The sequence below is a fragment of the Lichenostomus cassidix genome, chromosome 3 (genome assembly GCF_008360975.1).
Source record: "Lichenostomus cassidix isolate B80296 chromosome 3, HeHo_3.0, whole genome shotgun sequence".
In the NCBI taxonomy this organism is placed as follows: Eukaryota; Metazoa; Chordata; class Aves; order Passeriformes; family Meliphagidae; genus Lichenostomus; species Lichenostomus cassidix.
Genome location: NC_139483.1, coordinates 43,457,595 through 43,483,324, shown reverse-complemented (window position 1 = coordinate 43,483,324; position 25,730 = coordinate 43,457,595). Strand labels below are relative to the sequence as shown.

Below are 25,730 nucleotides of genomic sequence, written 5' to 3'. Positions count from 1 at the left end.
TAGTGCTGCCACTTAACTTACACCCTTTTTCATTGTCCATGTCACCACAACCAAGATAAATCCTGAAATCATATCTGAAAACCAGAATTTTGAGGGATTCAGCTTATGCTTGTGTGGAAAATGGATGTTGTTTACTGAGACTGACTGAGATGAAGTATTAAGTGGAGTTCAGACTTCAGTTTGACCCTTAGTTCATTTTCTTGCCTTCTGTACTCTACTTTGGCCACTGATTAGTCAACCCAAGTAAAAAATACACTTTTTAAAGCACAAACATATTCTTGAAAGATAGTGGACTGTATAATCAGCCACTGAGAAGCAAAGATAACAAGTAGCATGTCAGGTAAGTGACAGAGACAGGACAGAGTTTTCAAAGACCAGTAAATTGATTAACCAGTCTAGGTTTCTTTAGTTTAATGACCCTGTTACTTGCCCATGCCCTCAAAAAAGAACAGTTCTAAGTAGTTTTTGCCTGAAAGAATACTCGCATAGAGTCTGTTTCCGAATCACTTCAGGGCTCTGCCAGCATTACTCAGTACTAAGGATGGGCAGTTGCAATTAATGGCATTTCAGTATCAGTCTGCACACTATGCAGAGGCTTTTATCTTTTATCTGTGCCACTGAATCTGACACAGATTCAGAACAGAATCTCTGGTGCAGAACAGAAGCACAGCACAAACTGCACAGGGCTAGGAAAAGGAGAAATATAGGAAATGTGCTGAGCAGTTTTAAATGCATCTTCACATTACACATTTTTATTGTACATTTGCAATGAGTATTTATGAAGCTCTATGATGTTACTTGGCAAGCAGGATTTACCAACATATTGCTAGTTGGTAGTACGTATTATAAAGCTGACACAAGTAATGTTTAGTGCACATTATAATTTTGTATAGCAATTTTATGTGGGTTCTCTTTCTATCTGTAACAGTTGAGAAGCTGGGTTGTTTGAGTTCGAAAACACATATGAATAGAAAGGCAAGGAGCTCTGTGAAGTGATTGTTTAGTATCAACTTCTCATAAAATCCCTGGCAACAAAACCTTTTTTCATAGACAGAAGAGAGCACTTTTATTTCATCTAAGTGGAAACAGACTTTCACAGATTGTAGTCTTCAATGTGGTGCTTTTGAATGTAAGATTTATAGCACTGAATTCTATCACTAACCCATATTATTCTCTTTGTTTTAATAGCACACTTCTATTAAGGTTTTTTCAGTTTGCTCTACAGCTAACTGATGTGGAAAAATGGAAGGATTAGGGGTTACCTCCACTTAGGAAAGAATTGAGAATCTTCTAAGGCAAGCTTGGTTCAATTTTTTTAATCATTACTTTTATTAACTTCTTAAATTAACAGTTGGTCATATGGGGAGTAGAAGGCTTTGCTGCTTTAAGTCAATTGTCACTTCATTATAAAAATAAATTCAAATTTTCTAAATTCTTTTTTGCAGAAATATTCAAGCTGGAAAAATGCCTAGTCGTTGAACAGGGAAAAAACACTCATTTGTTAGAAACTTTAATTTTTGTTGTACACATAGAGATACACTTTTTCTTTTAATAGAAGTACTTCCTCACTTTTTTCTTTTCACTTGGTTTTCATGGTGGACCTATAACTGTGTGTGTGTGTAATTTGTTCTGCTACAAGCCACAAATGTATGTTAACTATGTGTGTAATCCAGAAGTTTAACATGCTAAAAATACATCTATGTTAGTTCCTGTCAATTTCAATAGTGTTATACCCTAAAAGGAAAGATGGACTGTAAAGTTGGTCTTTAGACAACGCCCACCTGAGGCCCCTTTTCCCCCCTTTCCCATTTGACAGGAACCATGCTTTGATGAAACCCAGTACTTGCCCTGAATTACTTCTCTTTATTTTGGGATTCGCACTTTAACCTATGTCTGTGACTTTGAAAAAAACAGGGTGAAGTTAAGATTATGTATATAAATGTATTGTTAAATCTGAAAGCTAAAACCAATTTTTCATTTCTGGTGAATTTCTTTTTTTGCCCTAAAAATCACTGCACAGAGTGAGCAGCTTGTTTGTTTATTTTTGTGTAATGGCTTGCAAATGTTTCTGGGTTATAGAAACATTCCCCTAACATCTAAAACTGAACTGTCTCATTTAAAAACTCTTTTAGAATGGAGTTGGCATTTTGGATCTCCTTAATAAAATTACTTCTTGCTTTAGAGTTTTTAGCAAATAGAAAAGGAATAGTCAGATGTATGTTGCTAAGGGGCAAAAGGAGGGAAATTTCCTCTGGCTTCTGCTTTATCCTGCAGTATTAGCTAGTCCTGCTTGTATTTTCTCTTAATGTTATTTTAATCTCTGCCATAAATGGGGGATCATGAAGCCGCAAAGTCTACACACACCAACTTCGATGAAGAGCATGGAATTTGTTTAAAATACTTCAAACACCAGTCATCTCTCACAAGAGGATTTAGAGTGGGAATGGGGCTGCTTGTGTACAAAAAGTGTAAGAAAGTAGAAGGAAGAGGAACACTTAAATTTTACTCTAAATTCATTACTTTAAAGAGGGAGTGCATCTCTTTGCTAAAAGGTGTTAGCAACCAGACTGTAATGTCCACTATCCTGCACCCTGTCTTCCAGTGGTATAGTGTAATTGGTGGGTTTTAATTTTCAGGTCATGTTTTAGCTTTACTTTGCAGGGATATGAGGCATTTTGTAGTGTACAGATGTTGTAGGAGTTCTGAGAAGCTTTCTGGACTAGATTTCTCTTTCATGTCTGACTGCAGTTGCAGGGTCTGCACTGAGGTAACCCACGCTGTCTTTTTATTCCTCAAATTCATAGCTCACCTTAGGATCTATGGCCGTTGTTTAGTCATGAATGATTAGAGAAAAAAATTATCACAATATTCAGCTTCTCCCCCTTTCTAACATGACCTTTCCCCTCGTGTTTGTGCAGATTAGTTACTGCTTATATATCTTAGACATACTGTTTGTGCATAAAGCCAACTCACCCTTTTTTTATTTTTAAATGATCTTAACTTTTTTAGTATTTTACACTCTAGTTGCTCATGAAATGATACATCTGCTGACAATACAGTCAGCATATGTCAAGGCACTTGTAAAGTAAATTCTGATACACTGTGAGAACTGTTTGCTAAGTTTAACTGATGGTTAATGCTAAGCATTATCCATTATCCATACACCAAAGTGACTGACCATTGGCCTGTGGCAGGGGACATGTTCTGACCTTCTGGATATCCAAAGGAGAGTTCAAGGTATAGGTGTTTCTTGCATTTGAAGGAGTGATTTGTATCATGAGTTCTCTTACTACACTTTTTCTGATTTACTGTATGTAGCAGCAGTGGTGGTCCAGATTTTGAAGGTGTTGCCAAGGCACATGTAACCAGCATCCTTGAAGGGCTTGCACAGACCACAATTTCTCTGTGAAGAATATGTGTGGCTTCCTACTGGCCTCCTTGTTTAGAAATTTATAGAGTGAAAAAGGGTGATGAAATATGTGGAGATGATGAGTGACCAAAAACAGAGAACAGCTCTTAGACAGGGAGTGCATGGGTAGGTTGGGGGTCTTCCTTCTGGTGGAGAAATTACATAGTGGGAGAGACTGAGTAGGATTTTTGTATGTCCCAACATAAAAATTAGGGCCATCAAATGAAGCTGGAAACGAGGCTGAAAGCAAATGAAAATAGGAGAGACCTGAGGGTGTGAGTCACAAACTCACGGAGTTCCTTTTCAAGGGATTTTTTGGATGCATAAAGTTTGTATGTGTTAAGAGAAGACTAAAATATGCAAAAGAAATCCACTGAAGATGAAAAAACAGTCAAAACACAGGCAATCCCTCAAGGTGGATGCAGTTGGAGGTTGCTTGGAGAAGTATGTGCATGTCCTCTTGTTTTGCTGACTCTCTAAGCTAGCAGGTACAGCTGGGGACAGGCTGCTGGGCTAGATGGCCTTGCAATCTGAGTCGGTGGCCATTCTGACACACCTCGAGGCATTTGTAAAGATTTTATCATGTTGACAAAATCTTGACTAAATAAAAAGATTCAGCAGCAGTTTGTTCTTGGACTTAAAAGAATCCCTGAGTGACATAAATCTGTGGCAGACTGCAGTTTGTTTCATAACCAATAGTGAGAGTTTTGGGACCTCTGTCCCCTTTTGAGACCCCTATGTATGTGGCAGCAGCTCTGGAGTGAGTGTCTGGCTGCCTGCAGGTAGTCAGATGTGTTCTGGTTTTGGGTAGCCCAAGACTTGGGGATGGATTTGCATGTGGCTGAGTCACGCAGTACCAAACACAGCTGGTGGAAGGGCCTGGGACAAAAAGCTGTGTGTGAACACTTTGTGCCTCAAGGCCTGACACCTATAGTCTAGCTCACTGCCTGTGTGTGTGAGAGCCAGCTTTGGTTTGCCACAGGGCACACTTGGGCACACGTGGACGTGCCCTAGCACCTACCTGTTTGTATGTATTTACCTCAGTTTTAGTCAGAGGTGGCTGTGAGTCATCATCCCACTGATGGGTTAAATCTCCCTGAGCCAGTACCTAGGGTTTTTCAGACCAAGAGTTTCACTTATGTATGTAAATGCTTTTTTTCTTTTCCCCTTCAAGTAATAGAGCCATTTTTCTATCAGACTGTGTCAGGGCACTCAGCTGTAAAGGAATTTATAGGGTGGCCTGTATCTGCTGTGGAAGTTCTCTCTCTCAGCCTGTATAGCCTGTTGTATTAGAGCTATGCTCACAGCATGTCTTAAGAGAGCAGCAGCTTGTTGTTGTTAGCCCTGCACAGTAGCAGAGAAGTTCCTAGGAGGATGGTTGTAGTGAAGTGAAAACTAAAGCAGTCCTGGCCAGGCAAAGAGAAATCCATATGTCTTCCCAAAAGACTTTCACCCAAGCTATTAAAATGTTTAAGCATGGAGCAGGGTTTTTTGGGTTTGCATCTATGTGTAGATTAGTTTTTTGCTCAGTTCTATCAGCTTCTGAAACAGTGGTGAGAATGTTGTGTATATCCTTGTTAGAAGAGGCTATAGGTGTCTGAAATTTAAACAGCTAAAATCTTTATCTAGGGAAAAAAGGCTGTTCTATCCATGAAGTTGACCTCTGGTTTTGGGCTGCCAAAATCCCAGGACTCCTGACGTGGGATACATAACAAAAACTTTTAAAAACCCAGCTACTTTTCAAATACAAAACTGACTTTTGATTCAATTTTTTGGAAATGCAGTGAAAACGTTGTGATCTGTAGAACATGTGTGGGAGACAGCCATATGAACAGTATTTGTATTACAATTTTCCTCTTTTTATTAGGTTACCACTAATGGGATTATTGCAGTGAGTGAACCTTCAAGTGAAGAAAAATATCTTGGTCAATTCCCAGTGAGTTTTGGGGCTATTGCTCCTTTTATGGCTGACTTGGACACAACAGATGGACGTGGAAATGTCTACTACAGAGAAGATTCATCCTCAGATGTCTTGCAACTTGCATCAGACTATATCAACAGAGGTTTTCCTGAGACTGCTTTTGATCCCAGCAGTGTTGTTATTGTTACCTGGAAGCTTGTGGCTCCTTACCAGGCACCAGGAGAAGATCATGCTTTGGAAGAAAAGGTAAATGTTGATCAGAGCTAAAGGGTAACCCTGTAACCTATTGCTTTGAAGGCCTGAATTCCTTTGTGTTTAAATGAATTTTAGAGCTAAGAATGTATATTATTGTTGAAAAGGCTGTAGAAGGAGTTTCCAGAATTTTTACCTGAGTTTTATTTTAGTAATATTTTAATAATTTGAAAGATAATGCTTGAAACTACATAGCTTATTTCTTTGTATTTCCTAATGACTCATACTTTGAATGTTAAATGTGTTGTGATAATAGCTGAAATAGAATATCCTGACCTCCCTTTGTGCAATATAATCCTGCTGGCTTGCATTTTTCAACAGACTCTTAAGTCCTTTTTACATCAAACTATGTAAAATCAGATAGCTATATGGACAAGTAGGGTCTTCAGACCATTTTGAACAGATGATATTGCATTCACCAAAAGCTAATTTTTTGTAACTAGTATTGAATTAAGAAGCAGTTAGAGGTTACTCTTTTATTATTCACAAACCACTTTCCCCTTGTTAAACCACTCAGATACTATCCTGCAAGGTTATGTGACTTTTTACACCATAATTATCCCAGTTGATGAGAACATTACCGCTACTTAGCAAATCTTTTTATATCAGGGACTAATTACTTTTGCTAAACTTGATATAAGCATTATGTTCATAGTAACAATTCCACACTCTGGTAGCAATCTCTGAGGTACTGTTCCAATGGTTCCTACAGTAGGCAGGAGTGTTCCTGTGGGAAAAGACTTGAGCAACATGAAACTTGACCTTTACCTTAAACATTCTGTTTACAGAATTTTTTTATTTAGTCTATCACAGCACTTCTGTTATTTTAAGAAAATGAAATAGCATCCTATAGCATTACAGAACTTAAAATTGTTATGTTTTGGGTAGTATTTCTGACTGTTTCCTACAGATTTAATTTATCTTTGATAATGTTTTCTTTTCAATTGGAATGCTGATTTTCATTTTGTGTTTAAAAAGAAAAGAAATATTCTGTTTTCATTCTTGACTATTTCTGCATGAGTAAATGCATTCTGTATTAATTTTTTTTCCACAGAGAAACACATTCCAGGCTGTCTTAGCCTCTTCTGACTCCAGTTCCTATGCTATTTTCCTTTATCCAGAAGATAGCTTGCAGTTCTATAGCACATACTCCAAGAATGGTGATGAAAATATTCCTGCTATGGTTGGCTTTAGTCAAGCCTCTACAAACTACTACTTTTGGGAAAAGCCAGGATCCTACAATGTCATTGCTAATGATGAGGACAGCATTAGAAACCTGTACAAGTATGCTTTTTTCTTTGTTTAAACTCCTCAAGAAAACATCAGAGTTTCATGATTTTCTTAATTGTAGCATGAATCAATGAGTACTAATAAGGTCCCATTAGCCACTGCATGAGAAATCACAAGATCTGCCTCTGCTAAATATCCACCCTCTTGAGGACTTCGAGGACTTTAGTGTAATTTGTCAAAAGTCCATAGTTCCACTGTCCCTGGTAGGAACTGCTGTGTGCTTAGTTCTTCTATAAATAGTACCACTTAGACTTCAACTTTTCATAGTCTGTCTTAGGCAGGTGTTTTTTGTTTGTTTGTGTTTTTGAAAGAAAGAGTGAACAAACAGGAAAGGGAATGACTTAGGAAGTTTTAGTAAGTGGTTGCAAGGTCTTTATGGCTCTAAAATCTTCTTCTGTTCCCACTGTTTTGGAGACAAGAATGCTAGAAATTCTCAGTGGAGCTCTGGGTGAGGAGAAAAAAAATGTTACCCAAACTGCCAGTGGTGTGTTACAGCTGAATAAACTGTACCTGTAGATAAGTATGTAGAATGTAATGTAGATAATTAGACAGTTTTGTCCTCACACTTCTCAGTGAAGGATGATATCGTGTAGGCTAGAAATACCACACAACTTGCTTTATTTGGCCTGTGTTTCTCTTTGACAGAGGCAGTAATGCTGGGAAGCAGGGTGTCTGGGTGTTTGAGATTGGTAGCTCATCTGACAGTATTGTGCCTGCCAAGATCACCAATGTTTTGGAGGGCCTGGAGTCCAATGAAGAAGACCAGGAGATGACTTCTAAGCCCTTTATGTCTGACTATGGCTCCACTGAAATAACACAGCAGTATATCACTAGTACGGACAGCACCGAAGAGGATCAGCACCTTGTTACGTACAGTGTTCCTCGGCTAGCTGCAGAAGACTTTCTGACTTCATACCAAGATGTAACAGGAACACCTTCAACTGAATCTTATTACAGTCATCAAAATTTCCCAACAGCAAAGGCCCCACCTCGCCAGTTTCGGATCCAGCAGTTCCCCCCACAGCCACCTCAAGTCATAGATGTGGAAGAATTTGATGAAACTGGAATAGGTAAGGTCTTTTGTACAGTTTAACTTCTTCTAACATGGGTAGGCTGCAAAAAAAAAAGTGTGAAAGAAATTGAATTATGAAAGAAATACCGTTTCCTTCTCATTAGCTTCATATCTGAAAATTTGGACACGTAATAAGTTTGTGTTATTCATCCAAGGTAGTTAACTTGGATGTCACCTCCCATTCAGATCTTGCCAGTCCAGTAAACTAGTTCCCTAATCAAGCTCACAGGCCTTTCTCGGATGTGGCACTGAATACAGGTGATTTAATAAAGGTTGGGAATAGAAGCCGTTGCAAAATTTTTTGGCTAGGGTTTCATGGCCTCAAGTCTTAGAAGGGTGGAATTAGTAATTCTAAATTCTGATGAAGCATTTAGAGAAATTTCAGAGTAGTGTACTGACTGCCCAGATGTTAGTTGTGTCTTGAAGCAGATGTAAGAATTGCTATCTCCACTAAATAATAGGGTAAAACAATTAGGATTACAGGACACATCAGTTGCTGCATGGTCCTGGGTACTTTACTGATACTTTTTTTCCAAAATTGGAAAGTCTTCTTTTTGTTTTGATTTGGGACAAGTTAAAATTATATTGTGTTAATTTTGACAAGAATTATAACTGATCTGTGTTAATATAGATCTGCTGAAGTCAGTAGCATTAAACAGTTTTCTAACTAAATAATTAAACAGCTGAAGCCCTGATATTTTCTGCAAAATAGTAGACATACTATTTTACTTGCATATTGCAAGGTTAGCCAATATCAATTACAATAGTTCATTTTCCTTGAAGAGAAAATGAAAAAGCTAATCAAGTGAGTCCACAGATACTTTTAAACTAGTCCAGGGATATGTGAATATCACAGTAATTACATGAAGTATAAATGTCTGGTCTTATTTTCTCCAGTGTTTCGCTACAACACAGATGTCCAACAGACCTGTGCTAACAACCGTCACCAGTGCTCTGTTCATGCTATTTGCAAGGATTATCCCAACGGATTTTGTTGCAGTTGCATTGCTGGTTACAAAGGGAATGGCAGACAATGTGTAGCAGAAGGTAACTGGTTTTAAATTTAGATACATAAACAGCAATTACACATGGCTTTCTTGAATGAGGTGACCTGTTTTAAACTCTAAAAAAGACATGCTCAAAACTTTTTGAAAGACTTACCACTGAGATATAGTGAAAGGTGTTTTAATCAGTGAGCTCTACTTTTTGAAATGCTGTGAGTTTTTGAATGAAGCAAATTATTTTAAGTGGTCAATTATATGATTTATGCATTTTAACGTGACTTTCTAGAAAAAAATAAATTCTGTAACTGACATCATTTAAACGAAAGCATAACATCCAGTGGTATTTCCTAGAATTAGTCATGAAGTTCCAATGTGTTTTAATCTGATATGGTCCTCACTCTAGAAATGGACTGTTCAAAATGATGAACAAATTAACTTTGATCATTGAACCAAAGAGCATGGCTCCTCTTTGTCTGACTCTTAAGCTGCTTTACTAAAGGGCTGATCTGCCAGATTTCTGTTAAATACCCATTTAAACTTTGTTCCCATGTAAAATCCATAAAGGAATTTCTTATGTATACACTTGTAATCCTCGTAGTGATTTGACTCAGAGTGCAGATGCATTTCAACAACTCAAATAGTTTACTGCAAGACTGTGTTTTATAAGCCAGGAAAGCAAAACCTAATACTTAGCTTTCAGTACATAAAATTGGATTTTCCATAGAAAGAAAAGAAGGATGTGATGATAATGAAATTTAAACTTCCATGTAGGAAGTTGTAAATAGGAGAAAACTAGCAATCCAAAATAGCTACTTCTGTATAACACTGAGAGTCTTCAAAATAGTCAATAGTTCTGAATTGGGAAATGTAATACATTAGAATAATAGAATAATTCTAATGCCTAATGGTATTAGTGTTCTAAAAAGGAATGAACAAATTTGCGCTCAGTGTGTCTTGATATGAAGTGTGATCTTAAAAAGAAGTCTCTGTCTGCCACTTACTGTCAGATATACTGCAACAGTGTTATGAGTTATCTTTGCAGACAAAACTGTTAATGAGGATAAAGGGCTTCTCTTCAGGTAAATTTGGCCATTTAATCATCTGTAGAAGATAACACACATATATGTACCTACATAAGCAAGTGAACACATGGCAATTTCTTACTTGAATTCTGTAAGTATTTGTTTGCCTTTTATTTCAACGCTAAACACTGAACATTGTGAACACTCTGAACATGTTCCTTGGAGAGTATGAGAGAGCTGTTATTTTGTTCTGATGCATTGTATTGATTTCCCAGGTTCTCCTCAGAGAGTCAACGGGAAGGTCAGAGGAAGAATTTTTGTAGGAAATAATCCTGTTCCAGTTGTATTTGAGAACACTGATCTCCACTCCTATGTTGTGATGAACCAAGGACGTGCCTACACTGCTATCAGCACAATCCCAGAGACTTTGGGGTATTCTTTATTACCTCTTGCCCCAATTGGAGGTATCATAGGATGGATGTTTGCTGTGGAACAGCAAGGATATAAAAATGGATTCAGCATTACTGGTAACTTCTAAATTAAAATAATGTTCAGAACTGCTATGCTTTCCTCTGTCTTGATAGAAACGTGTATTTAGAAGTAATACAGGGTGAAAACACATCTATTCTGAGGTGCAAATTGGGTTTTTGTAATCAAATTTTCCACCATTTTTCTTGTTTGTAATGTATAGACAGTGGACTTTTTAATTTACTGTAAATGTACAAGAACTAAGTGTGTTAGAGAGAAGATTGTCTCAGCCAGTTCCTCTTCATGAGAATATTAAAAAGACCTGTTGGTTTGTTTTTTTTTTTTGTTACTTAAGGTGTACATAGTTATTAAAACTTCTCCTACATCTTCAAGAAATCTAACATGGTAATTCCCTAATTGTACCAAAAAAGCAAAAGAGAAAAGAAGATCTGACCTCATGCAGGTCTGAAGTGCTCAACAGAAACAGCTGCTGCATGAATGCAAATGATTCTGTTAACTTGTTTGAGGGAAACCCCTGTTCACAATTGGAGCTTTTCATAAGAGATTGAGGCCAAATCTGGTTGCTTGTGCAAATGAATTCAAGCTGTAGATTCAATCTGCATTAGAAGAACATGTGTTTCTTTTTAAAATTTGATCCTTTACAGACATGTGATATGAATTTAGTTGAGCACAGCTTTTTGGTTTGGGATTTTCTTGGATTTGGTATGTTTGAAGTTTGCTCTGGAATTTACAACATACATTTCACTTGGTTTTGATTTTGAAACAGATGTGCTGGATTTTTAATTTTTTTTTAAACTCCCTCTACTCCTAATGGAAATTTTTTCTAAATTGTCCTTTTAAATGGTAGGATAAGGCCTACTGTATGAGCTTGGTCAGAACTTCTTTTTAAATTTAGTAAAACCCTGATTCCTCAGCTTTATTTGTGATTTATCATGTTCAGTGCTTAAAAAAATTTCCTTGCAGTATCCAAGTGTATTATCAGTATACCTCTGAAAGTTATTTCATTAGAAACACAAGACATTAGTAACTGTGCTACATCAAAACTTGCAGACAATAGTAATTTATATTTTATTTCCTAGAAGCAATACTTGGAATAGAAGGATTCAGAAACCTCTATTGAGTTTAAGGTTTAACTAATACTCTTTCTTTAGGTGGGGAGTTTACACGGCAAACAGAAGTAACTTTCCTTGGCAACAATGAGAAGCTGGTTGTAAAGCAGAAATTCAGTGGCATTGATGAACATGGTCACCTTACCATCAGCACAGACATGGAGGGCAGAATACCTGAGATCCCATCTGGTTCATCAGTCCACATAGAACCATACACTGAACTCTACCACACTTCTAGCTCTGGTAAGGTTACATAATGAAATTCTAACAAAGTGCACAAAGCGGAGACTAAGGCAGTCTGAAAAAACATTCTTTAATTCCCTTTTTAGAAAGTGTATTTAGGAGCCTTTGACTTACAGAAAGTTGGGTTTTGCTTCTTAGGAAAAGGTTTCAAAAGAAGGTAGATTTTGAGTGGGACAATGAAAATATTTCTAATCTTTTCATTAAAAAAAACAAGTTTAACTTTCTCTGAAGTTCACAATACACTCTCAATATCCCTTTTTGTTGACCTTGATTTTGCACTGTTGATAGCAGTGTGCAACTTGCAAAGTTATTTTTGGTAGGTCCACAGCTCTTTAGTAGGAGCTGTCCTGGTGTATATCTTTTTGTGGTAATGTCATTCAGTGAGCTTTGATCTTGCCTGATGAGACTAAACCAATTATTTACCACTATATGTCATGGAAACTGCATTACAATGACTCTGCAACCATTTATCAGGTATTATTTGAGCTGACTTTTAACAACCAACTGGAAAATTAGGAACCTCTTAATTCCCTTATCAGTTTCCTACATTGTCTCTTCAGTATGTCTCTCTCCTCTCAATTCCTTTATCACAGATCCTAGGTTTCCTAAGAGAACCATTCTTCATTCACTGTTTGCCAGGCAATCTGATTTTGCTTACTTATTTTGCTTTCTTCTTCCTGGATAAAATTATCAGCATTTCAATACAGAAAAAGTGAGGTTGGAGTGTTGCTGCTGGCCAGCCAGCCCAGCTGTCAAAGAGCAGTAAAGACGAAGCAGCCTTTGGTGCACCCACATGCACATGAATACTGGAGAGACTGTGCTTTGCTCCAAGGGTCCACTTTTGGTTGCTAGAGATAGCTGAAAATGGTGTCGTTGCATTGTCACTGCCTTATATTCACTAATGTCTGGATTTGATAGCCAGTGATGAACCCCCTTATGCTTTGCCTGTTGTTATGGAGTGGAAGGAGGAGGAAATGGAAGCAGCAGGGAGCTTCTGCTTTGTGCTAAACAACTTCAGAGTTTAGGCAGCTTGTGTTCTGTAGAACACTTGCCTGCTTGGCAGAAAGGCTGCTCCCATGGAGGTAAAGTCAGAGGCTGGATTTGATTTACCAGGACTCAAACAGCTGCTATTTTGCTGTCATATGGCATTTCTAATGGACTGTTACTTAGCAGAAATCCAGATTTTGCCAACTGTTGCAAGTGGATTGATACAGGTGTGTTCCAGTGTCCAAACAAAGAAATAGTGGTGTTCTAAGGACCTCTCTGTTGGTGCGAGAATCCACAAGTCCAGATCTTTTTAAAGAGTTTTGTTCACAATTTTTCACAGTATAGAAAACAGTTGTGAAGGATACAGGAGCTCAGACATGCAGCTTCTTCAGGGCTCTGTTAACATCCAAGGCCAATAGCCTACAATGAACTAAAAGTGGGTAGAGTTTAGAGCTGATGAGATGGCTCTGGTCCTTAGCTTGGAGAGTCATTACATAAATCAACCTAAAGGAACCTCTGAGTTTGCTGAGTTAAATTTTCCTTTCATTACTTGAAACCCACAAAGTAAAGTTAAATTTTTAAAATATGCCAAAATAAATCAAATTTCTCATTTCTCAAAGCTGCAATACCTGAGAACAGAGTAAGCATTCTTAAGTGCTTATTCCTTGCACAGAAATACATCCACTTTCATAGCTTCTTGCCTTTGAAATTCCTATTTGCACTACACAGGCTGCATCCCAAATCTACAGATAACATTTGACAGAGTGCTTTTGATCTCTGCTCTGATCAGCGTGTTTGCTGTCATGTTGCAGTGATCACTTCATCGTCCTCGAGGGAGTACACAGTGACAGAACCAGAAAGGGATGGCGTTGCTTCCACGTACACAGGTGCCTATCAGTGGCGCCAGACCATCTCCTTTGATGAGTGCATCCACGATGACTCCCACCATTCTGCTCCTGCTACTCAGCAGCTCTCAGTGGACAGTGTGTTTGTCCTGTACAACAGAGATGAGCAGATCCTGCGATATGCTATGAGCAATTCCATCGGCCCCATCAGTGGTAGGTATCAGTTGCAGGTTTTGCTTTATGTGTTCTATGGGTAATTAAGAGCAGTGATCCATTTTTTTTCTTTTAGTCTGCCCTAGCTGGGTATTGAGTTAAATGAATTAATTTCATTAGTTAGTAGAAATCCAGGTCCACCAGTGAACGAGACAAAAGGAACTGTAGAAAGTCTGTATTTTTATTAGATAAAGAGAGTATGTAAGTGATTATCTATTACTGAAATTCAGTGAGCTTTGTGTCTAATTCCTTGAAATACTCTCAATTCACCAGTTTTAATCTATTGCCACTCAAATACATGGATATATTGTTTACCTAATTTGTAATTCCCCTATTAATTATTTCTTTGCATTGTCAGACAAAAGGGCAAAAGAGGGGAATAAGATTTAGTGTGGATAAGTTTCTATAATTTATCTTGAAAGATCACATTTTATCTTCGAATTGTAGGCAGCTTATGAAAGGTGTTTTTTTGGATGAGCTATCCAAGCTTGAGCTGACACCAGAGAGAAAGCAAAGACAATTTGAAAATGCACACCAGATGAGTATAAAAACAGCCTGTGCTTACTTTTTTTGTTACAAAATAAAGTTCTGCTAAGTAAAATGAGTAAACCAAGCCTTTAAGAATCATGTTTTGAGTCTAGTGTCAGTGACTAGAAAATAAATTATCTGTCTTGCTTATTAGAGAGGTTTTTGTGGCTTATTTTAACTCAGTACTCCTTTGTACAAGTAACAAGCAATACAAGTGCTATTAAATCCATATCTAAGACTGGTATCCTGCCTATCACCTGCAAATCACTTTCTTCCTGATGCAAAAACTGTGTTTCCTTGTTTAATGTACATTACAAGTAACCTCCTTCTGGGTCTTAACTGAGTGCTATTACTTGGACAAAGTCGTGAAGGCTAAAAATGGTCTCTCTTGCCAGATGGTGCTGCTGATATTAACCGGAATCCTTGCTACACTGGTACCCATAACTGTGACACCAACGCCGTGTGCCGTCCAGGAACTGGAAATCGTTTCTTCTGTGAATGTTCGATTGGCTTCCGTGGAGATGGAAACGTTTGTTATGGTATCAGAAGACTTCCATTCATTGCAAAATGAAAGCTAATGTAGAAGTTATTTTCCTTGGGGTATATTGACCCTCAGGACTAGGCATTCCAGCCAAATGAAGTGTCCTGAGGGGCTGGTTTTAGGGTTAGAGGGTTGCTGGGCTACTTGATGTATCTCAATAATCAGAGTAAGCCAGTTTTACTGTCTTGAAGAGTATGCTTTCCTAGCTTGCCAGCATATTTCCCATCCAGTTTGTCTTTTTATAAAACATGTGGGAACTTAGTTGTGAGAAATTCACTGTAATGCAAGTTCTGGTTAAAATGAGTCAACTAGGTTAAAAGTTCTCAAGGGAGATGAGAAATAGGAAATGCACATGCATACAGAGAACAGATATGTGTAATTCATTGAAATCACCATTTTCATTATTTGTTTTGAAAATCCTTTTCTGTTCGGAAAGACTCATAGTTCCCAGCTCTGCCTAGCTCTGTATTCTTAGTGTATTTGGGTTTTGCCTTGTAATCAAATCACAGCACTAATACTCGTTTTCAAGAGGTGAAAATGTATGTTAAGGAAATGTGTCATCCCTATTATCTAACCAAGTTTTGGGGTTTTTTAAAACCCAAAGCACAACTCTCTTTCCACTCCAACCCTTTAATCAACTTTCAGATGGAAAGAGCAGCATCACAATGTCCCTTCCAGTCCTCTGGTGCTCTGAGTTGGATAGCAGTGGATTAGAGATGTATACAGATAATGAAAAGGGAAGCCTTTCCTAGAGTTCATGTCCCCCCAGTAGTTACCATTGCTTCTGATCATTTGATTTTGATCATTGCTTCTGATCATTTCTGATCATTCTGATCAAGGCTGCATTTTCTTCTTTCCTTTCCAATTTCCTGTGTTTTCCCCTTATTACTCCATGATGGAACTCCTGGTTTATTTTCTTGTTTTTGGTGCAGATTAGCTGAGAGCACAGTTATCTCAAAACTTATTTTCAGGATATTAATATCACTTAAGAGATACGGTCCATCCAAGATGCGGCCTAGGTACAGAAGAGTGTTACTAATCGGTAGTGCCCCAGTTTCTGTTTTTCTGGCATCCATATTAAATGCATCTGTGTAATCACCAAAATCCTTTTAATACCCTAGATATTGATGAGTGTTCAGAGCAGCCAGGGCTGTGTGGCAGCAATGCAGTCTGCAACAACCAGCCGGGAACCTACCGTTGCGAGTGTGTTGAGGGATACCGCTTTGCAGCAGATGGGCGGACCTGTGTTGGTGAGTTTCAAGTTTCTTAAAGGCATTGCCCACCAGCCTTTGGGCTGTGATTCATCTCAAAGGGACAGAAAATGGTGCTTCACGATCTGTGCTGACTTCTAATGTGAGTGGATTTAAGGAGTTTGTGTTGGAGCTCATGATTGCTAGCTTCTTCTGCGTTTTGTAAGTGCTGTGCTTTTGAGTTTTTGGGGGTTTGTGTTTTGTTTCGTATGTCTAATCCAGAGTTCAGTTTAACAAATGGGATTTTAGTTACAGATTCATCCCTTGGACAAGATATTGCAGAGTTCTAAACCAGTGAACTAGTGTGTCTTGGCTATTGCAGACTTATTCTGAAGTGAAAATTTATCATGATGAAAAGGAATTGTAGCTGCAGATCATTTCACTGTTAAAATCTTTGAGATTTGGCTCTTTAGCTGGTTTTTAATGAACTATTAAATATCAAATTCAGTCATTGTCGCTGAGCTAGTTTATTTCCCTGTAATTTAAAAACTTTTTTTGTGGAGGAAGCCTGAGTTAATCTGTATTTGCTAGACCAAGGTTGTCCTAACAAGGGATATCTTTTTCCTCTTTGCCCTGTTTTCACTCAAGTTGTAGAAATTCCTTTTGCAAAAAAGAATCCACAAATGGTAGATGGAAGAGGGATAATGACAAATAACAGATAAAAGAGGAGTAATGACTCTATATCTAGAGCTGCAAGTGTCAGGATAGAATAGAGATTAGATTCTTTTTCTTGTTAGAGTTTTTGTCTTTGCAACGTGACAGTAATTCCATTCCATCAAAACCTATACACACACTCTTCCAGTATGGCTGGAAGCCATATACTTGCAGTATGGCTGGAAGTTCCTCTTTCTTTTGGAAAGAAGTGATAATAGCTGAGGGTTTTTTGCTTCTGTTGTGACTGCTTTGTCGTGGAAGCTTAGATACCCTTTGATCAGCTAATACATCCAGGTAGTTTCTGTTTGTAGCCAAGAGTTCTTCAGCTAAGAACGGGGAGCTGTCATCCCACAGCAGACAGGTGTATTACTTTCCTTGAGTTGGTGACTTTGCATCATGTGTATTACATTCTGTCACAAGCCAAATTTCTCTGCTCCAGTAAGAATTACAATTCACATCTGTTCCCTAAATCACATTGCACCCTTAGTCTCCCTTTGTTGCAGAAGAGTCAGAAAAAGCAGCTTCTTCTACCAAGACCACTGGGAGGGATAGGGTGAGATGTGGAAGAACAGATTTATGTTCCTTCTCTTATGTCCAACACTTCACTTTTGTGACTTGGACCTGAAAGGGAACATTCTTCCCTCCAGCCATGACCTCACCAGCTTCACTCTACTGCTTTCTCACGAAGCTGATGTTTCACTTTTAGCAAGTGCAAAGTGATTCCTTGCCTAGCTTGAAGGATTTCAGTTTGATCCCTTCCTTCAAGCAAAACCAAATTGCATTTGTAAGCCTGAAGAGAGAGAAGATAAACTCTAGTTTCCCAAGAGATTGAAAATAAATGTCATGGTAATCTTTACACAGTGGAGGGTTTTATAACCTACAGACAATTTGAACCCCAGAAGGGGCAAGAGCAACCCTCTGTGCTTTTGCAAGTTGCTCTGGGATGGCAGTTCTGACTCAGCTTTTTTGGAGCTAGCATTTTGTTTCATACCAGCTATGTGATTCACTGGATAGCTTTAGAAGAGAGTTGTAAATAAATCCTGTTCCCCTATTTGTAGGATGAGAAAGAGGAGGACTTGGAGACTCCCTTTGTGCTCCAGTTCTTAACTTATGCATTTATAATGCTGTTCTTAATTAATTATTTTGTAATCTAAAACTTACTTCATCAAAGACATTAATGATTCTAACAATGATGTCATTTCCTCCAGAGAAACAAAAAATTAGTGTTGCCAGATATGGCTCTAGTAGAAGATTTTTGTTATTTCCCTGCTGACACTGTGGTAGTTTCCATCTGTGTACTGTGATGAAAGGAACATTGTAGAGTCTTGTCTTGGCCCCCTGTCAACTCCTCGTAAGAATTGTGTAGAGAGTCTCAGTGTCACAGCAGCTGGAAGTCTTTTCCTAGATGTGCACACTGGACACTCTATTTTTAGGCCCCAAATTCTTGTAGTATTTTACCTCTTCCTATTTCAAGCACCATGGTTTCCTTTCCTGTTTTCTGACATAACAGGTAAGCATAGGCAGAGCTCCAACAACTTCCAGAAACAATTTGTGTGTAAAGTAGTGCAGTGCTTTTGGAGTCACTGCTGTCAACATGAGAGTTATGAAAAGCTGCAGGTCTGGTCCCAGATGTCTCCAGTAGTGGACAAATGTGTTTATCTCTCACTGAGTGAGTCACAGCTCCTATTTTCTGCCAAGTGACAGCAGCCCTGGGTCAGTGCTAGGTTAGTGTAGCAGGTCATCTAAGTAATTCCCAGTGCAGTGAACTGGCCACTTAGCTAGCATGTGAGGTAGCTCTGTCAGATGCCTTATGTTTCTTCATTCAGGACTCCTCTTCATAAACAAAGCTTTTATGGATATTGGGATCTATCGTAGCCTTTCTGCCCTCTTCTATGTTAACAAGCTTCTATGAGGTGCTGAGGACAGTCAATTCATTGTGAAACATTAATAAGATTTAACACCAGTGAAAGGGGAGATTTTGGCAAAAAAACCCCAAAAAACCAACAAAACAAAAACAAAACAAAACAAAAACAAAACGAAAACAAAAACAACCCCCAATCCCCAGAGCAATCCCCCCTCAGTTTCCTTTCTGTTCTGTAAACTTTCACAGTTGTTCTTCTCTCATATGAACTTACTATGAGGCTTAGACTGTGTGAAGATAAGTTCGGATTTTCATCTCCACTCTTATATACATTTAACCTGCAGCTGTTGAGTATGTGGTAAACCACTGCCAGATGGGCACACACAACTGTGACATTCCTCAGCGTGCTCAGTGTGTGTACACTGGAGGGTCTGCCTATGTCTGCACGTGCCTCCCTGGCTTTTCCGGAGATGGGCATGCCTGTGAGGGTGAGTAGAACCATTTGTTTTAGCGCTTTTATACTCTTTATTGCACAACTGTGCTGGCCTTTACTGTGTCCTGTATTTACAGTAGGATTTCAAGTAGGAAATTTCATAGTTTAAGTCCCTCAGCTAGGCATTTTTATTAAGCATTTGTCTTTTCTTCCCCTCACTTTCAAATTCTCTCTTCAATATTTGGTCTATAGAAGCTCCAAGATGAGATAACTGCAGAAACCTCAGTAGTTGCAGCTGCAGATCTGTCTGCTGCCACTGTTAGCACTGTATTGGTTTAAATTACTGAAGTGACGGAACAAAATGCCCAGGCTATGTAAAAAAATTCACATTCTGTTTCATGTCAGTGTGAGTGCAGTGGGGGAGTAACTTTACCTAACTACGCATTGGAAACATTGCTAGCCAAATCCTACTTTTCTTGCTGTATTAAGTAATTTCTCTGGGAAATATGGGCATGTACATTTAAAATACTGAGTGAGTTAATAATGTCTATTACTCTTTGGAATAACAGGGTGCTGGGATTTGCTGAAATACAGAATCTAAAATACAAGCATGCTTCCCCCCCACCCCTTCCACCACCCTCCTTTTTTTTTCTCCTTTGTATTTCTGGACTAGATGTACTTCCAAAGAACTGTCTGTATGTCCAATCAGATACCCTAATAGGAGCCTGAAAATGTGGCAGGTTTGTACTTTATTTCACAACTCTGATTTGTCCATCAGGAGGAACAGTCACTCGAGACTGATCTTTTCTTTTACAGATGTAGATGAATGTCAACAGGGCCACTGTCATCCTGACGCTTTCTGCTACAACACTCCTGGGTCCTTCAGCTGCCACTGTAAGGCAGGTTATCGTGGGGATGGTTTCCGATGTGTGTTAGGAGGTAAAATTCTATAGTTCTTGAAAATTGGACCAGAAATATAATTTGGGATTTGGAGGATATATATCTTAAATTGGTTCCCTTCTGAAACAAAATGTCTACTGCCACATTAGTGTCTTTGTGATTCTCAGGTTTTTCAAGTTTGGGACTTAACCAAGCTTGTGTCAAAACTTGTATCTTGACTGGTGTCACTTTTCCATGGTATCCTATTCAATGTCCCATTTTATGTTTTGTTTATTCTATCCTCAACAGTTTCAGCCCCAAGCTGATGCTATCTTTTGAAGTTGCCTTGTGTAAAGGTTTGACTGTGGGGAGAATTTGGTTTGCATACTCAGTAATCACTTACCATAAAACATCTGGAATCATTGGCAATGCAAACAAATGCAATATTTACAGGCGAAAAGTGAAAAATGAGACCAAAATCATAAGATTCTTGTCTGCAGTGAGATCTAGATGCCTACATGCCACATAGAGCCTGTGGTTTAGAAAGACTACAGTTTCCAGCAGGCAGTTACTTATTTCTGCATTCACCCAGTTTATTCTCTATTCAGCAGAAAGTTCTTTATCCTCTTGCACTTCTGTTTCTCCATTGTACTTTGAGGCTTGAAGTATAAAACTCATCTTGAAGGTATGCTTAAAAAAAAGAAAACAAAAACAAACAAAGGAACAAAAAGAAAAGAAAAGAAAGACAGTAGGGAACTCTGGAGCACAAAGTAGCATTGTTATTTTACTTTAATTCAACAGCATGACAAGCCTATGGGACAGCACTCAGATTTTGTGGACTGGTGAATGCTTTCATTCAGGAACTAAAGCCTAACTTTTCAGTATATTCAAACCCAATTCTTCTTCCTCGAAGATTCTTGCTGTTGGGCATTTCTTAATAGACTGAAACTCCAACTGTGCAGTCAAGAGTAAGAAGAATATCCTAGGTTCAAAAGGAAAGAAGGTGTTTGGGGTTTATGGTTGGATTGTTTATATTTTTATTTTAATAGTGGATATGCTTGCTTAAAAGTGCTTGTCTGTGTGGCCTAATATTACTACCTGAAACCTAATATCTCTATTTTGCCTCTATATTCTCTAATTCTGTATTTCTTTACTTTTTCTTTTGTTGTTGCTGTTTTCACAATTGGATGTTCAGTTTCTAAAACCAAAAGGCAAAGGATTGCACAGAGGAAAGAAAAAAAATCACAAAGTTGTTTCTGGCTTTAGATCATATTTACATGACATGTCACCATGTGCACAGTAGCACATGTTACGTGAAATCACCCAGTGCTTGTAGATTTTTATATAGTAGGTAAATTGTAGGAGGTTTTGAAGTGTTTAATTCTGAGGCCTAGCTTTTGCCACTTTGTCAGTCTTTCAATATAATTTTTAACTAACATTTCATGCATGATCACCCATGTGTATTTTCCTTTTAGTGCCAGATGAATGAAGAACTACCTGGTGTTTTATGGCCTATGTCAAAATATTTAGCTAACTACCCAGCTGATAAAAACAGAATTATTTCTCCTAGAAGAGAAACTTGATGTGAATAACTTGAAAAAAATCAAACATTAAAGCTTCCAGTTCTTCAGGCAGCATTGTAGAGGCAAAAACATTGTTTTCATGTCTGCCACATGCCCTTTATAGATGAAACAGGTGGTTTAATAGACTAATATTTGAAATCAACCAATTAACTTTGTTACAAGGCCGCAGTTAATTTCTTCAGAGTATATGTGATGATTTACCTAAGTGGGGTTTTTTTGTGTGTTAAGAACACCTTTTCTTATGCAGTGGTTAGTGTGTCTACAAAACTGCTAAGCTCATGGTATTATTTTGTCGTAACTTTCATTTTTGCTACTTATCCTGTACACTTCTTCACTTTCTGTACTCAATACAATTGTATCTTGGATGGTGAGCTTTCCATGCCACAATTTGAATAGTAGAAACAAAATATTTTTAAGGGTTTTGTATCTACTGTTTTAGTGGGTAGGGATCTGATACATTTTGTTAGTCTTCATATATATACCTCATTGACTTTTTTTAATACTGTTTTATATTACCAGTAGAAGACAGACTTTTAGAAACACTTCTATCAACTATCTCTGCTCATTTAAATGTTCTGAGCAGAAAAAAAATCTGTGTACATAAGAAGTCTCGCTTTTCCTGAATTGTGACTGAAATTCAAAGTATCTGTGTTGCTCATCTAGTCTGCAGCAATGGCAATGTTTACAATTTAGTGACTGCTCCCTTCTTAGAGTTAATAGAACAATAGCTGCCCTTGGGGTGTCATCTGTTGCTAAAGCTTTAGTGCTTCTGGAATGGATGGATCTGGCAGTTAATAATCACCAGGAGATACAAACAAACTATACTTTCTGAAGCCTCACAGAACTACTTTAGTTTACTCTAGCACTCGATTTGTAAAGTAAGTTGCTTCAGAATGGAGATTGCAGAGGAGACTGTATTGTATTCAGCTCTAATTAGAGACCCTTTCTTCCCCTTTACCCACTAAGGTTTTGATTTAATAAGCCTCAGTGTAGTAACTGAAGTTTTTCCTGGTTGTTAATAGCATGGAAAGTTTCATTCATCCAAATACTTAGTTCTTTTTGTTGTTCTCTGTTCCAACCCATGAGTACAATTACTTGCTTGTTTGATGTCTTTATTACTACATGAAACCTACAGTTAAATCTCAACGGCAACTCTTGAAACAAATACACTAACAAGAAAAATGGATTTGAGTCACACACATGGAAACGTCTGTAGGAGTGAACCAGTAGGTCAGTGAAAGAGTTAGTGATGCTGGAATGTCCTGCTGCTCCCAGCTATTAAGAAAATCTGTACTTCATTATTTCTTCACGCTTCATTTTTTCATTTCAAAAAAACCAGATGTCTGAGTGTTTCTACCCCTGCAGACCCCAGACACTGTTTACTAAACAGAAACAAGCCTAGATTCTTGGAACTAGGAACTGTTAAGAGCTACTCTCTGATCATCTGTATGCAATTGGTTTCACAGGAGAAACACACTTAGCAGGATAAAACTGTAAGTGAGGAATTACAAGGGCAAATAAAGAGACAAAGGGAAGTCTTTTCATTTGGGTTTTTAATTTATCTTTTTTTCTCCAACATCTAAGAACAGCAACTAAAAATGTCAATATAGGTCATTGAAGAAGTCCATACATCTCAGTTTCTCATCATTTTACTCAGCTTCCATATTTTTTTAGAAAAGTCCATAAATAATTTTCTGCAGTGCTGCTGCAAGAGCATTCCTCTTTGACCAAAAAATACCTTGAATATTTGTATATGGCTCTAGTTTGTTTTTTTCTCCCTTCTGTTTTTTTCTTCACATATGTGAGAAATGTTTACATGTATGTTTTTCATCTCATTTCCATATTCATGCTACTTACACTTTCATTTTTACAAATTACATAATATATTTCGGTGACTTTTAAATTCCAGATTTTTACTGGTAATTTATGGATCAACTAAAAAAAACCCATTTAAACACATTAAATACAAATTGTTTTTTCTGAAGAAATATATACATTTAGCTGAAGTTCAGGATGCACCATTCTGTGTATCTAGTCTGACTTGTAAAGTGTTCCATGGAGCACAAATTCTTCGTTGCACCTTTGATTTATGTTCTGTTCTACAGCTTCTATCTTAGGAGCATTTTTCTGTACATTCATTCAATTTTTCAGTATTCTTTTGAACTGTGGTTGCTGGAACTGGACCCAGTATTTCTTGAATCATCTCCCCAGCCTCATGTTCTTCTCTATACCTCTATGTTGTTCCTTGTGTGTATGTTGAACTCTTTATACCCTCTCACAATCCCTGCAGGACTGAGCTGTGATCTGCTGATAGATTTTTCAGGTTGTAGTTTCAAAGATAAGTCTATCTTTAGAGGCTTGTCTACACAGTGTGTTCCAAGAAGTGTAACTTTACATTTACATCCTGTCCTTCTCATGTTTTGTGGTCTGTTTCACTTCCACAAATGATGCAGCCTGTGGTTGTATATCTTCCTCTGGAATCCAAATGATGGAATTAAATTTCTTAATAAGGAAATTTAAAACCAAGACTAATGTAATATGGGAATTTACTGAAGATACCACTACTTCATGACATTTGGCTACTGACTCAGATTATTTCCTACCATTTTTAATTATTTACCAAATTAAATGGTTAATTTCAAAACTAATACTATCCTGTGGGCATAAGTGGAGTGCCATAGGAAAACACAAAGCTATTAGGTCAGTGTATTAACTTTAGCAGTCAAGCATCAACAGCACCAAAATCCAGTGAGGATGTGGTTTTACTCAACTTTACAGCAAATGCTGATCAGTAGTGATTAAATGCATACACTGGAAAATACTGCAACTTGATCCTGCTGCTAGTGCAAGGCTGCTGTCACCCCTACTTTCTTTCATCACCAAAGATTACCTAGGTCCTGCTTTTACTGGTTGTTTCATCTCTGGCAGAATGAACTAATCCTGGTGTATACCATGTTTCTTATCATTGACATGTTCATTTGCCTTAGCTTTCAAGTGTGGGTTTCAAGAATGGTAAGAAGCTCTGAAAATCGGGGCCAGTAATCCCTGAATATGGAGCCTTGAAATAGGCATGGCTTGTTTTCCGTTTTTGACAGTCAGGTGCAGTAGTAGATGTAACAGCACAGCACCATTACACCAGGTAGATGTTATTTGCTCTTGGCACTAACTGTTGTATTTAATGGATGTTTTCTTCATGCCAATCACAAGATCAGAGAATTATCCTAATGTTAATTGTTCTGTATCTTTGAAGAGTCTTGAATGGATGAAATATTACAGTGTATATATTACAGGCAGAATCTCTAAGAAATCACTTCAGTAGTGAAGAAAACTTACTGGCTCTCAGGTTTGTGTCTGGAAGCTGGCTTACAAAGTAGCCCTTGTACTACCCAAATATATGCCATTTCTTGGTACCTGTTTTGTCTAACTTGTACTGTTAGCTCATCAAGGCAGGCAATGTGATTTATTTTCTGTGTCAATCTCATCTTTCGAACTCTGTCATAGCTAGCCTAATTTCAGACAGGTAATTAATGCAATTTAAAACTTGCAAAATCAGAGCATCTCCTCTTAACCCCACAGAGTAAAAGGTAAGGCAGTATAAGCAGTGTAAGCAGGCTATCTCAACCCACTGTCATTTCTATCCAAGATTATTGTGCCTTCATTGTTCATAGGCTCCAGCACTGGGCTGGGTTTCAACTCACATTTCTTCAGGTGCCTCTAAACTGTAAGCATAGTAATCCTGGTCGTGATTCAGAGATAAGGAGAAAAAAATGGAGAATGGATTCCAAGTGCTTGGTTGAACTGTCCTTCTATTTAGTGACTTGTTTGGTTTATAAGTTTTAATATTGGTTAAACTCATATTAGGGAGTCAAAACAAAATGTTGAAAGATGGGCTAAAATGATTGAGTCAGTGTCGCTGTTGAGCCGCTAGCAGAGAAAAGGACCCCAGTTCTCAGTGTAGCAAGAAAAGCGTTTATTATTTTGATTTCCGTATATATATAGACTTTTCAGAGGTCACCCAGATTGGCCAGTCAGAAACCTCCCGCTAGGCCTAACTGGCCAGGCCTGAACTGTCCAAGTCTCGAGACACTGTTTGAAAAACATCCAGACTTAATCTTTGTTTATGAAACACAGCAGAATGTTCTCAC

At 37.9% G+C, this 25,730-nt stretch overlaps 1 protein-coding gene across 2 annotated transcripts in view; it reads left to right on the top strand.

Moving 5' to 3' along the window:
* Window positions 1-25,730, top strand: part of NID1 (nidogen 1) — a 56,850-nt gene that overhangs the window by 15,013 nt on the left and 16,107 nt on the right. For both annotated transcript variants that reach the window (XM_085055511.1, XM_085055510.1), the window contains exons 2-12: window positions 5,277-5,576; window positions 6,637-6,866; window positions 7,518-7,942; window positions 8,842-8,991; window positions 10,246-10,497; window positions 11,611-11,811; window positions 13,611-13,856; window positions 14,780-14,923; window positions 16,047-16,175; window positions 19,035-19,178; window positions 19,940-20,062. In XM_085055511.1, coding sequence (XP_084911637.1) covers window positions 5,373-5,576; window positions 6,637-6,866; window positions 7,518-7,942; window positions 8,842-8,991; window positions 10,246-10,497; window positions 11,611-11,811; window positions 13,611-13,856; window positions 14,780-14,923; window positions 16,047-16,175; window positions 19,035-19,178; window positions 19,940-20,062 — 2,248 coding nt within the window. In that variant the 5' untranslated portion in view covers window positions 5,277-5,372. The remainder of the gene's footprint in view (window positions 1-5,276; window positions 5,577-6,636; window positions 6,867-7,517; window positions 7,943-8,841; window positions 8,992-10,245; window positions 10,498-11,610; window positions 11,812-13,610; window positions 13,857-14,779; window positions 14,924-16,046; window positions 16,176-19,034; window positions 19,179-19,939; window positions 20,063-25,730) is intronic.